This window comes from Phaenicophaeus curvirostris, chromosome 8 (assembly GCF_032191515.1).
Source record: "Phaenicophaeus curvirostris isolate KB17595 chromosome 8, BPBGC_Pcur_1.0, whole genome shotgun sequence".
In the NCBI taxonomy this organism is placed as follows: Eukaryota; Metazoa; Chordata; class Aves; order Cuculiformes; family Cuculidae; genus Phaenicophaeus; species Phaenicophaeus curvirostris.
In genome coordinates this window covers 1,119,074-1,133,020 of record NC_091399.1, presented here as the reverse complement: position 1 = coordinate 1,133,020, position 13,947 = coordinate 1,119,074, and the positions used below count along the sequence as shown (strand labels likewise).

At 47.5% G+C, this 13,947-nt stretch overlaps 1 protein-coding gene across 1 annotated transcript; it reads left to right on the top strand.

Annotated features, from left to right (window-relative positions):
* The first annotated feature begins 990 nt into the window (after positions 1-990).
* On the top strand, positions 991-13,727 carry LOC138723166 (prostaglandin E2 receptor EP3 subtype-like). Its single transcript, XM_069862071.1, has 2 exons — positions 991-1,853; positions 10,605-13,727. Exons 1-2 carry the CDS (start codon positions 1,035-1,037, stop codon positions 10,890-10,892), a joined length of 1,107 nt encoding a protein of 368 aa, XP_069718172.1. The 5' UTR covers positions 991-1,034; the 3' UTR covers positions 10,893-13,727.
* The last annotated feature ends 220 nt before the right edge of the window (positions 13,728-13,947 follow it).

Genomic DNA, 13,947 nt, shown 5'->3' with positions numbered 1-13,947 from the left:
GCAGGGACGGTGGCAGCCGCCCGCGGAACAGCCGGGACGGGGCAGCCGCGAAGCCGCAGTATCCCGGGTATCTCCCGCATCCCCAGCCCAGCGGTGCCATCTCCCTCGGACGGGACGGAGCGGGTGCGAAGCCACAGCATCTCCAGCATGCCCAGCCCCGCGGAGCCGTTCCTCTCGTGTGGCAGCATTCCCTGCATCCTTCGCATCTCCAGCATCCCTCGCATCCCCATCATCCCCAACCCCGCGGTGCCGTTCCCCGCGGACGGGACGGGGCCGGTGTGAAGCCGCAACATCTCCCGTATCCTCAGCCTCCCCAGCATCCCCAGCCTCCCCAGCATCCCCAGCATCCCCAGCCTCCCCAGCATTCCCAGTATCCTCAGCATCCGCAGTCCCGCGGTGCCGTTCCCCGCGGACGGGACGGGGCAGGTGCGAAGCCGCAACATCCCCCGTATCCTCAGCCTCCCCAGTACCCCCAGCCTCCCCAGCAACCCCAGCCCTGGGGTGCCGTTGCCCTCGGAGAGGACGGGGCTGGTGCGAAGCTGCAGCATCCCCAGTATCCCCAGCATCCCCAGCATGCCCAGTATCCCCAGCATCCCCAGCATCCCCAGCCCCGCGGCGCCGTTCCCCGCGGACGGGACGGGGCGGGTACGAAGCTGCAGCATCCCCCGTATCCCCAGCATCCCCCGCATCCCCAGTATCCCCAGCCTCCCCAGTGCCCTCAGCCTCCCCAGCATCCCCCGCATCCCCAGCCTCCCCCGCGTCCCCCGCATCCCCAGCCCTTTCCCCGCGCCGTTCCCCGCGGCCGGGACGGGGCGGTTGCGAAGCCGCCCGGGGGCAGCAGAGCTCGCGGTGCCGCCGGAGGGAGCCGGAGCCGCCGGTCGGTGCCGGCCCCGCGGAGGAGTGGCCGGGGCAGCGCCGCCGCTCCCCCCGCCTCGCCCGGAGGGGGCCGCCCCGCCGCATAAGGGCTCGGTGCCGCCGCTGCCCGCCCCGAGCCGCGCTCCCCGGCACGGGCCGGGCGCCGCCGCGCCGCGGGGATGAGCAGCGGGACGCGGTGCCGCGGCGGCCACAACGGCAGCGAGCCCGGCGCCATGCGGCCGCGAGCCAACGCGACGGGGCGGGCGGCCGAGGGCTGCGGCGCCGTGTCGGTGGCGTTCCCGCTCACCATGATGATCGCGGGCATCGTGGGCAACGCGCTGGCCATGCTGCTGGTGTCCCGCAGCTACCGCGCCAAGGAGAGCCGGCGCAAGCGCTCCTTCCTGCTGTGCATCGGCTCCCTGGCGCTCACCGACCTGCTGGGCCAGCTGCTCACCAGCCCCATCGTCGTCTCCGTCTACCTGTCCGACCGCGCCTGGGACGCCGTCGACCCGTCGGGCCGCCTCTGCGCCTTCTTCGGCTTCAGCATGACGGTGTTCGGGCTGTGCCCGCTCTTCATCGCCAGCGCCATGGCCGTGGAGAGGACGCTGGCCATCCGCGCCCCGCACTGGTACGCCAGCCACATGAAGACGCGGGTGACCAAGGCGGTGCTGCTCGCCATCTGGCTGGCCGTGGCCGCCTTCGCCCTCCTGCCCGTGGCCGGCCTGGGCCAGTACGCGCTGCAGTGGCCCGGCACGTGGTGCTTCATCAGCACCGGCGACAGCCTGGCCTTCGCCTCCGCCTTCGCCGTCCTGGGGCTCCTCTCCCTCGTGCTGACGGTGGCGTGCAACCTGGCCACCATCGAGGCCTTGGTGTCTCGTTGTCGGACCAAAGCGACCGCTCCCCGCTCCAGCAAGCAGTGGGGGCGAATTGCCACGGAGACACTGATCCAGCTCTTGGGGATCATGTGTGTCCTCTCGGCCTGCTGGTCGCCGCTACTGGTAGGTCGCCTCACCGCCCACCGTGGGGCCGCCCCACGCCTCCTCCGACCCTCTGTATCCCAGGATAAGGGGCAGAGTGGCCCTGAGAGACCCCAAAAGCCCTGGCCTGGGCAGGGTGGGGGACACGGCGTTTGGGTGGCCGTGAATGGGAAGAAAGTGGAGTCCAGGACAGAGCCTGGAGATGTCAGATGTGGAACGCTGGTAGGAGAGAAGCTGGGAGATGTCCAAGAGGATAGACAAAGCATGGAGTGCGTAAAAAACTGAGACCAAGGCACCTGAGTGAAAAGGATAGAGAATGAGGAAAAGAAGAGTTGTGACCTAGGAGAAAGGCAGAGCGTGAGGAGACCGTGGGTCTGGGAGCACGGCACTGAATTGGCAGCACTGGTGACACGGAGCCCCCCGCAGCAGAAAGGAAAGGCAGATGTGGAGGGGAGGGAGCAGCTGTCGCAGGCGGCAGGATGCTCTGTGTGCTCCTGCCCAGCACAGGCTGGCCCACAGGTTTGACCTGCTTGCCAGCACTGCATGGGTCTGAAGGTGAGGGACAAGGGAACCAGAACCAGCTTATTCCTCAGTCAGAGGAGCCTGAGTGGAAGTTTATCAAGACTTTGCTGTGAGGGAGCCCTGTATTCGTTTACTATTTTCTGTATGCTCCTGCCTTATAGCAAAACTTACTTCAGTGCTTTCTGAGAAGAGGTGGCTTTGCCAGTGCCTCTGCTTGTCAGCCGATCGCTCACTGTATCTTATTTACAGCAGCATTCCCGGCTTTTTCTTCTGTTTGCTTGTTTTTTAAAGGACCCTTGCATTTCTTTCCACCATTTTGTTATTCCTTAGTTGTGCCCTTACTTTTCAAACTGTCATAAACTGCTTCTCGAGATTAGGAGTGAAGGAGGCTGAACCCACATCTTCCCCTGCTATGTGGGACAAGGGCATACCCAGGAGTCCAGTGCCTATAATCAAAAGCCAGTTAATTCTGCTGTCAGAGGGCATTATGATTTTTGGGAAGTTTGTACTTGGGATCTGAAAGCAGGGAAGGGCTGGAGCTAGATGGGGCTAGTTTTGAAGTTGTGTGAATGGTATTTCATGGCCCGAGAAGGAATTTTCTGGCTGACAGCCAGTGGCAAAGAGGGAAAAATAGAAGAGATGTTAATTTATTTAGTAATCTTATCCTTCTGAGTTAATTAAAATAACATCAAATCTCAAAAATAACTCCATCCCAATATAAGTCAGATGTTCTGAGTTAACTTTCTAGAGATCACTAACAGCTTGTCATGGAAGGAAAATATGAAAACGTACTGAAAATCTAGGGAGAACTTGAGAGGAAGGAGTAGCGTTCTGCTCCTCCAGCCCCAAGGCACACTGGATTTGATAAGTTGAGCCAGGAGACTGCCCATTCCGAGTTCCTTTGTGTCCCTGCACTGATTACCAGCAGCCCGAGACACCCTGTCCAGCCGTTAACATTGCAGTGGCCCAGAGTGCTGGCTCACTGATGTGTGCTGTCATGTCCCAAGCATGTCTTTATTTTACAGAAGTTAACTGTTGCATGCTTGTCCACAATTAGATCAAAAAATTAGAAGGCATTTCTTAAAGGAAGGTTGTATGTTTGCCTCTCAGCCCTTGCTTTTCTAGCCTTTCCATTGGGATGCAGGGTTTGCCCTGCCCTCCTCCGCACCCAGGGAGCTATTGCACCTGAGGGTTTAACGAGCCTTGTAGCATCAAGAGAAACTCCTGGAGGCAAGGGACAGTTTTTCTTTTATTCAGAACCTGAGCGCTCAGGAAAGTCAGTGAGGATGCAGGGATTCCTCTTGGTAGTTTGCTTCCCATAGTGTTTTTACTGATTTAATAGTCAGAGGTCAAACCAATAGAGCTGCCGCCGCTCTACAGAATGGATCTGTGGGAAATGTTAATTGGATGAGTTACTGGAGCAAAGCCCAGGTCAGAGAGCCTGTTGTAAACAGTGCTGGAACCTCCAGAAGCTGCTCAGGGACCTGGTAGGAGAGACCAGGGCTGCTCAGAGATTTGTCTGTGGAAAGTGAGCTGATGCCTGATGTTCTGAGTCAAAGGCAGGGCCAGTTGAAGAGATGATTGCAGCAATGTTTCACATGCGTTTGAGGATCATCTGGAGGAATGCTGCCTCACTGGGTGACACAGCTGTAATCAGGAGAGAATCTGTAAAGAATTCACTTCCCAGTGCAGCAGCAACACTGGAAATAATGGAACTGTTCCGTGGGATACTGCAAGACTTCTCTGTCCAGCCAGCGTATCTCCAGTGTTCATGTTCTTGAAATCAAGAAACATGACTGCAGGAGCATTTTCATACATTGACTTCACTTTTTTCTGTACTACTACAAAGCATAGATTAGGAATAAGAGGCCAGGTGTTTGGTAGAGTGACCCTGGAGAATGCAAGTGGATTTGCAGTGAAAGGCAGACCACAGAACTCATTTAAGCTATCGCTGCATTATTTAGCACGTGTAAGAAATGTAGTTGAAACAGGGATCCAGGAATTTTCAGAGGAGAGTATTGTTTTTTAAAAAAAAAATATATCTGAGTTTTCTAACTGAGAACTAAGGGATTCTGATGATTGCTGGTAGGTAAGCAATACCCCTTTAGGCAAGTGGTATTTGTAGACTTGTTCTGTTGATGAAAATAGCAAAATCAAATGTGATTTAACAGAAAAGTGAAACTTCTGATGATCATGGCTGTGCTCTGAACACTCCAAACCCTGGAGCTGTGCTTTAGTAATGAATCCTGCCTTTTGTTTCTTTACACTGGATTTGGCAGGAGGGAGAAAGTGCATCCGTAATGCAGGTGTTGTCTCCTTCTGTTGTAAGCTCAGGATCTTACTTGAATTCTGCGTAGAGAACCAGAGAAAATGCTCTACTTCAATGAGATACTGCTTTATCAAAAGTAATTTTCAGTTCACGCTAATCTTCTGTTGATTTTGGTGCTTGGCTGCGGAGCGCAACCACTGAACTGAACTGGGAGAAGAGTGAAATGAGCCTGAGGTAAAACAGACGAAGCTGGTCCATGATTGCATAGAAATATCGGTACAGCTCAAACTGGAATTCTCACAATAATTCTTTTAGAGCTTCAGGCTACAGAACTATTTACTCACAGAGCAGTTTCAAGGTTACTTACAGCCAAAATGCTCGGGCATTCTGCTGTTTTTCTTATTAAAATACTTGCTTTTCTTAACCCTCCTGTCAGACAGAAATTAAGTACATCCTTCTTTACAGGTATTTTTACTAAAAATATATTATTTTTGGAATATTTTTGGATATGCAAAACATAGCTATGGAAAGCACCTTCACTTACACAGAAAAAAAGACAGCAATATCACTGACCTGTAAGGAAAACAGATGGTTTCTAGCTATGAACCAGTAACTCTTCCCACTGATGCTCTGCATCCACGTTGGGGTTGAAGTAGCCACCTGTTTCAAAATGGCCTCAGTACATGGATCGTTTCAGATTAGCCAAAAGACAGGCTTTTTCTGGGCTGTATTTATTGCAGAATGGTTTGGGTTGGAAAAGATCTTAAAGATCATCCAGTTCCAACCCCCCTGCCATGGACAGGGACAACTCCTACTGGATCAAGTTGCACAAAGCCTCATCTTTTGGTTTTGAACACCTCCAGGAGTGGGGTTCCACAGCTTCTCTGGGCAACCTGTACCAGTGCCTCACCACACCCACAGCAAAAAATTTCTTCCTAATATCTAAGCTACATGTCCCCTCTTTCAGCTTAGAACAATTAGCCTTTGTCCTATCCCTGCATTCTTTGACAAAGAGCGCCTCCCCAGGTTTCCTGTAGGCCCTTTTTAAGTACTGGAAGGCTGCTCTAAGGTCTCCTTGGAGCCTTCTCTTCTCCAGGCTAAACAAGCCCAATTCTCTCAGCCTGTCCTTGTATGGGAGGTGCTCCAGCCCTCTGATCATGTTTGTGGCCTCCTGTGGACTCTAACATCCACGTCCTTCCTGTGCTGAGGACTCCAAAAAGGAACACAGTGCTCTAGGTGTGGTCTCACCAGAAAGCAGAGAGATTTGTCTAGATAAGGTCAAAACCAAATAGTAAAAATTAGACTGCATTTGTTGGAACCCCACTAAACTTTGATGGGACATTGTCATGATTCTCTGCAGCATAATCCTCCTGTAACTGTGTTCTTACTAAAATCCCCAGCCTTCTCCAGTAATTCCCAGAGAGGATTGCAAATGATTCACTGTCATGTGTTTCTCAGAAAAGTCATTTACTCAATATGACTGCGTATAGTCTGGTGCCGTGGAACCGCGCTCCTATCTGGATTGCTGTCGGTGTGATGGATGAGCAGCTACAGTGAGAGGGTGAACCAGAGTTACGGTGGTGTGGCTGATGATCATGCCATGCTGTGGTCTAGTTAGCTGGGCTTGTCTGAGCTTTGTTGCTCGTCACTGCCACTACTGTGACAGGTACTATTTCTATAACACTTGAAAAAAAGAAACCCACATCCCTCATAAGCAGTGGGAAGTTCTTCTTCAGGGGTGCAGAAGCAGAGTCTGTGACAGGATTTGTCGTGCTCTAACTGCAGGTCCACACAGCCTCAGCTCCAGCAGAGGCAAAGGGAGAGAGTGCTAAACATTTGATGAAACTAAGTTACAATTTTGATTTTAAAACAAGATGGGACATGACTGTAGGCTTTATTATTCACTACAAGGAAAAATCCTCTCCGCGGTTGCTTTCCATGGTTCACTTACCACAGCCACTATTTGTATTTTGTCAGGACAGTCCTCTGCTCTTCCTATGGCTTGCTTCCCTGTGTGGGAGAAAATTATTTAAGCAACAGATTAGGACTAATGGGAGAGGAGAAGCAACTTAAGAGGATGAATACTCTTGTCTTCAGGGTGCATAGAAAACATTTTTTTTTTTGGTAGCTATCTCAAGAAAAGAATTTGCAGTGTGGAACCAGGAATTTCCTGTCAGGTTCTTACCCCACATTCCAGACCAGCTACCCTGCTCCTGCTTGGCTAAAAAATAGGCACCTTTAAGCACCTCAACTGTTTTATTGTCCATCTGCAGGTACCAGCAGTTTCCAACACAGTTTGTAAAATTGGGAAAACAAAGGTTTTGTTGTGGTTGTTTTTAACCTTGACTACTATGGAAGCTCATTCTAAAGCCTTTGAAGTATGATAGTGAGCTGTCTGGGAGTCCCGGAGGTCACACAGGCTGCCAGTGTGAAGTTAAGCTGGTGGCAGTGAATGACAGTGACGGTTGCCGGCTGGGAGGCTGTGAAAGAACCCGTGGGTACTACAGTCCTGTTTTATTCAAAACCCTGTGAAGGTATCTCACAAAACGCATCTTCTTGTCTTTGGTTGTAAATTTGAAAACCAGAGCAGTGGAGTTTTAATGTTACTCTAAAACTACATTCCATGACAAGAGTAAAGTTTTATCTACTCGGATAAATATAATTATTGACTGTATTGCTGTATGCATTTTGAGCCATATTTTTTATTTGCGTAAATTGTGTTGTTCTATTGAGTTCCACCTGATGTTGTTCTACCTTTTGCACTCTTTCTTTCTATTCATTCAGAAGACCAGTATGGGCCATGATAAACAACCTCTAAGGATATCAAGCACTTAAAATTTCCAGTACAGTAAAGTATTCCAGTAAAGGAATATTATGTAAGAAAGCCAGAAATAAGCAGCAGTTTTCTGCTTGGGAAATGTATTTTATTAGCCTTATATTTTTGTAGCTCCATGGGTTCACTAACAAAAGAACATGACAACAAGGTCTGCAAAGCAAAGGTCACTGCAGAGTTCCCAAAGGAAGAGTTGGTCTGGGACAAAGCAACCCGAGTACTGCGAATGCCGCATGTAGTGTGGTTTCCCTTGGCTGTAGCATAGGCACAGATTATTCACACCATGCTGCTGCTCTTTATGGCCCAGCAGCGCTGCTGTCCCTGTCAGGAGGTGGTCGTGCTGGGTGCTGGTGGGCTTGGGAGGTGGATGCTACAGGCAGCACAGACTGGGCTGTGACAGTGACAGTGTCCTAAGCAGCTGGAGGTGGCAGAGAAAGCCGTGGATTTTGGTGTTTTGATGTTTAATGTGGTCCGGATCTGTATCTATCCACATTTTTAAAGACCTCTAGCAGCGTGATCTAGTAGGAGGTGTCCCTGCCTATGGCAAGGGGGGTTGGAACTAGATAATCTTTAAGGTCCCGTCCAACCTAAACCATTCTATGATTCTACCCATGGTTGCTTATTTTCAATTATATTTAAATAAAATGTAGTGGATGGAATCCTCAATGGCTTCTATTTAAAGAAATAAAAACAATTCTGCTTCACTGTCTGAGCTGCCCTGACTTCCGGACTCATCTAAGTCTATCCAAGGTCAACACACGATTATTAATCTGGCACCTAGGATATGCCATTGGATGGAAAAATCCTTCCCCCATCATCTACTCCTGGTCGCTCTTGCTCTGACTGTCCCAGGGGATGGGGATAGCAGCTGTCTAGAGAGGGATAGCAGTCTTCTATGGGAAAACCTTGTCTGGGATCACTTGGTTTGTTTTGCTGCTGGTGCAGATTGTCTTGGTTCTGTTGAAAGGCTGGAGTCAAGAAGCTGGACAGGGCTGTGAATCATTGACTGTGTCTCATCCCTTGGGCCATTCCCTGCATTTCCAGGGCTGGCTGTCAGCTTGTAGAGTGTGTGGTCCCACTGGCGTTTGTAAGGATGGTGCATGAGGGTGTGAATCGGAGCCATCGTGTGTGTCCATCTCCTTGATGTACACAGCAGACACATCAAAATGTGTGAGCCTACCACATCTCAACTCTACAGGACTTCAGGCAGTAAATTCAGACAGTCAAGCTTTTCAAGTTGTGCCCAGAAGAGATTTGCAAGCAAAAGGACATAGGCCGTGTCTCTGGCCTCCCCAGCTTCAGGTCACTTCGCACAGCCGCACTGCAGGTGTGGTAGGAACTGGTGCCCAGCAAAAAAGCCTGTTCTGCCTTTTCCCTTGCTCTGAAGCCCCAAGAGCTTCATTGTGAATTACAGCCAGGTGTAAGAGCAGCAGTGTTGTCCCCATGACACAGCTGATACCTATATGCTTTGGCAGCAGGTTGCATGGGAAGTGCCTGCTCAGAAGATGGTTTGATCCTCCTGTTTGTGGGCTCTTGGAAAAAACGTTGCAATACAAAATCTGATGTAGCTTATCTGTAGAGCAGCAACTGAAAGCCTCTAGAAGTGACATATTTTTAAGCAGCTGTAGTTCATGCAGAAAGCTCAGGAGAGACCTTTAGACAGCAGATACCAACCAAACCATGGAACGTGATATCTGTCTGGCATCTTTCAAAATGTGATTCCTGTTTCCCATGGTTATATATCAGTGTATAAGAATATCACAGCACTAGCTCTGGTAAGCTCTGTTACTACCTTTGAAAAAAAAAAACCCAAACAAAAAAGGACTCTTAATGCTTTTACCTGAATAAGCAGGAGCCTGATTGCAAATACAGTGCTCCTACAGCTGGAGCCCAGAGCTGGGGGCCCCAAACTGGGTTCTTTTTCCCTCACAGGTTTTCATGCAGCCTGAGGCAGCCCTGGCAGTGTCCTCCCTTTCTAGTCTGTAACTTGAGAATAAAGGTGTCCTTGTGCTTCAAGGCTCCCAGGCAGTGATAGCTGTAAAGAGAGCTTATGTTTACATTTGGAAAATGAGGGCACACAAAGTATTGTTTTTATACTTGAGTGAATCATTACAGTGCAGTCTTTGGCTTTCCCAAATTAATGAGTGACTATTGCTGACCAGTGCTCATGTTCTGACATGTGCCATTCACGTAACACCCTCAGCAGGACCCAATAGCCCTGTGCTCTGTGGCTACTATTGTAAATCAAGATGCTGTCACGCTCCATGGCATTTAATCCCTCAAAAATCAACCTGTGTGTAGCTTTTGGCTCCCAGGCCAGAGCTTGCAGAACTGTGCTGTGAGGTATGGGTGACGTTGCTTATGGAAACTTCTATTGTGTGGGACATTTAACAGCATAAATAGTGTCTTGGTCATGCCAGTTTGGATGCTGTGGGAAACAGATTCCTAAATATATCACTTTTCACTGAGGGGCTTCTGACAAAAGAAATAACAAATTTTCTGTGGACTTAAAATGTTCTCTTGACTCCTAGGCCAAAACATCTGGATTAACCCTTTTTGTTTAATTTTACTCAGTTCATAAGTAGAATAGTTTGCCTTAAAATCAAATTCTAAAATATAGAAGTCACAGAACAAACATTTTGGCTTTAAAAAAGGTAAAGACATTTTTGTATTTTACATTCTTTTTCTTGACCTTTACTATTCATAACAGAATTTTAAAGAGCTCTACTCATCATGAGTTACTCAGCAGTTCCTTGTAATTCTGATAATATGATAATGATAAAATTAGTCCCTTTGAGTTGTTTTCACAAGGTTGGTAATTTCCCTTTCTAGCCAAGGCCACTTCAAACTTCCAGGATTTGGCACACAGCTTTCTGTGCATCTCAAGCAGGGAAGCAGCATCCGCTGCCTTGTTTTGGCATGAGATCTGTAAATAAATCTGGCTGATACCTGAAAGGTATCATGTTTACAACTCATTTTTACACTCACACACAGAGCTGCCCTCGGTGCTTGTTTGCTCTGATCACAACTTGGATTAGAGAGGAAAAAAAGTTCTTGCTAGGATTTTGTCTGTAGGGATATTTGCACACAGTGATGGTCAGACAGCAGTCTCGTAATGTGTATCACGTTTTCCTCCTAACTTCCTTAGATAACAATGTTGAAGATGATCTTCAGCCACACATCGTTTGAACATTGCAAGGGATTCTCCGGTGAAACCCAAAGCTCAGAACTGCACAAGGAATGCAATTTCTTCTTGACAGCAGTGCGCTTGGCCTCCCTAAACCAGATACTTGATCCCTGGGTTTACCTTCTGCTCAGGAAGATCCTTCTTCGGAAGTTCTGCCAAGCAGCCAGTGCTGTCTCCAAGTGCTCCAACAACGAGTGCAAAGAGAGGTCGATCACCTTGTCAGAGGAGATCCGACGGACAGCAGCATGAAGGAACATTCGTCCACTTGCATGGGAACTACTTTTGCCAACAAGTCATTTTAAATCTTACTGTGAATCGGGGTGTCTGTAACATGTTTGCGTCTGCATAAATAGCTGAAAATGGTATTGCTGCAGAGACTTAGAGTGCCAAATAATTATTTATCTGATGTGCCAAAAATTCTCAAATACAGAAGAAGGAATTGGTTTTGTTTCTACATTCTGTTGTTATTGCCATTCATAACATGATGTGTTATGTGACTAAAATAGAGTTTGGAGGGAATTTTCTTCCATTAAGATAGAAAAAAAGGGTTGTTTCAGTCAGGGGACACTTGGAACAGATTCAACAGATTAAATAACTGAAGAGACCCACTGCTATGTATGTTTTAATTACTAAGATTATCTACTTCAGAGAGTCCTTATTCCTCCTTTGTTCTGGAGGGCCAAGGAGAAAAAGGGGCAAAACCCACTAGAATTAAAGAAAGACAAATTAAGAGATTCTGTTTGGTTTTCAGTGGCTTAAAACTGAAAAGGGTGTGTTGTGCTGATGACGGTACTTCATTCTCTTTCAGGAACTGAAGGTACTCTTAGGAGGCATGGATTTGTCCTGCTCATTCCACGTGGATGCTGATGTAAGCTCCTCTGCTGCAGAGGAGGTGACAGTGGAACAGAGAACACAAGGGAGAAGCAGCCTGTGAAATACCCAGGCATAACAAGAATTGCTGTTTGCATAGCATACTGTAAAACTACTTTGAGCAGATGGAGAAAGTGATAAACAGGCTGTAAGAGGCAGTAAATGTTCTTCTTCCTGTAGACTAATGGCAAAGGTTTGCAAAGCCAAAAATACTATTTTCACGTGAGATGTTTTATTTGGAAATGCACATGTCCAGTACTAAATGAACATCAAATGATTTTTAAGTAATGGGGATGCCACTCAACTTCTTCACTACTAAACTATCCTACAAAGTGGCCAAAATAGTTCCCCAAAATAGTTTGTTTCTTCTTTCCTCCAAAAAGACAAACTTGGGAGATATGGCAGCTTTGGGGCATTTTTAAAACAAAGCAGACTGGAAGAGGTGGGTAGAAGTGTGTGTGTTAGTCAGGTCTTTCCTCCAAGTAACTGTCAAGTTTTACTAGAAAACTGAGTTCTCATCCACTTGTGTCACCACTGAAGTTTATTTTTAAAAGGGCTAAATTTTTTTCCTCATTTTCTTGACCCATTTTAGATAATAGCCTCTGATATCTCCTGTTTCATGGCCTCTTGGGTGAAATTAGTTGCAAATACAACAGAATACAATATATTTTATACTTCTATACCCTGTACTTTGTATCACATAGTATCAAATTCCAGGGCCTTAAAGGCAAGTATAATCTTGCATCTGGTAGGAGTTTCTTGTACAGAATCTTTAATTTTACTTTTCTCCCTTAAAAGTAATTACTCTAAAGTAACTGGCTACTTACTTGTCTTGTTCTGCTACTGCATTGTTTAATTCCTTAGTGGTATCAGTAAAACAAAAATAATTAATCTGACAGTAGAAGCCACTGTCTGCATGAATCTAATTTTATCCAGGTGCCATTTGCTTCAAGAGCGAGCTGAAAACCACAGAGGCATGTTTTGTAAGATACTGCCTTTCTTTTATCAATATTCATCATCTTCAAGTTAATGAAATCAATTCCTTTTTCCATTAGGGACCGAGGGCATCCCCCAGGCTGTGGGACCCGGTGCTCAGAGCCATGTGACCCTGGCGGGCGGCCGCACTGTGCAGGAGCCAGTGCTGAGCATCACAGCTGCGGGCACCTGCGCATCATTTACTGATCAGCACTGTGGGGAACACAGTGAAATAAAAATGTCACTCATTCTCTTGGGAAAAAGTGCCTTGCAGGGTTCCTACTTTTAAAATAAAATTATTTTGGAGTATAAAAACCCTGTTCGTCTGTCCAGAGGATTCCTATTGTTCCGTTTATGTACATTAGCTTTTTAAAACAAATAAACCAACCCAACTGCTTGTAAAATATGTCAGGATGACCTTAATGGTTGGACAGAGTCATTTGTGAAGACGTTTCTGAGCAGCATCGTTCGGAGAGCACAGAGCCCGTCTGGGAGCCTGAGTGGGATAGCAAAGGGTGAAGTTGTGCCAGGAGGAGGGAATCAAGCCCCCTTTTATCATCTCTTTTACAGCAGCAAGAGGAGAGTGATGTTTTTTCCTGTATGTAATCAGTCAAATCTGTGGTAAAGAGAGAACAGCTCAGACAGGGCAAAGTCTTCAGTCAGCTGTGGGAAGGGACACTTTTTCATTACTAGGTGGACTGGACATGGCCTTGTTGTCCTGAAGGGTCAGGGGCGGTTCCACTTTAGTTCACATAGAATAGTTTTATGATGCCATCTCCTTACTTAGTGACATAGGACATGTCCTTTTCTGTTTGGAAGAAGGCTGCTCTGTCCGTATTTGGGTGCAGTAATATGAAGAAGCTACTTTAAATATCAGAGAATGGGAAAGAATGTCTGCTTTTAATTTGTTTACAGAAAAGGAGTTTAAGCACTATTTGCCAGCCACAGCTGGAGGAACGCACTTTCTAAAATGAAAGCTTTTACTTCCCATTTGCTTGTTTGAGTGGTGTATTTTTGTTGCATTTCTTTAAAGATGTCTTTTATGTGATGTATTTAAATTCCACTACAGTAATATTTCTAATATTGGTTTTAGTATGTTGTACTTCTGTCAAACATGTTATGGAGGCTGTAGTGTATGGAGAAAATTTTGAGATCATTGTTTGCATTAAAAACTTGCTTGTTTGTGTACCAAGTTAGTGTGTGTTGCATCAATCAGAATAAAAGTTTAGCAGAATGACAGTGCTGATGTCCTGACTCCTCTTGCCTGTCACCACCACCCCAAAGGGCCTGGGCAGAGCTGCAGGAGGGAGCGCAACAGCAGCCCCAGTACTCACCTGTGGCCCCACACAAGGTAGCTGGTGAGATCCAAAGCTGGAAAGCATTGTTTAGTAACAGGCCTGCCTGTAACTGGTTAAGCAAGTTGTGCGAAAGCAGCACCTGCCACTGTGACACAACAGGT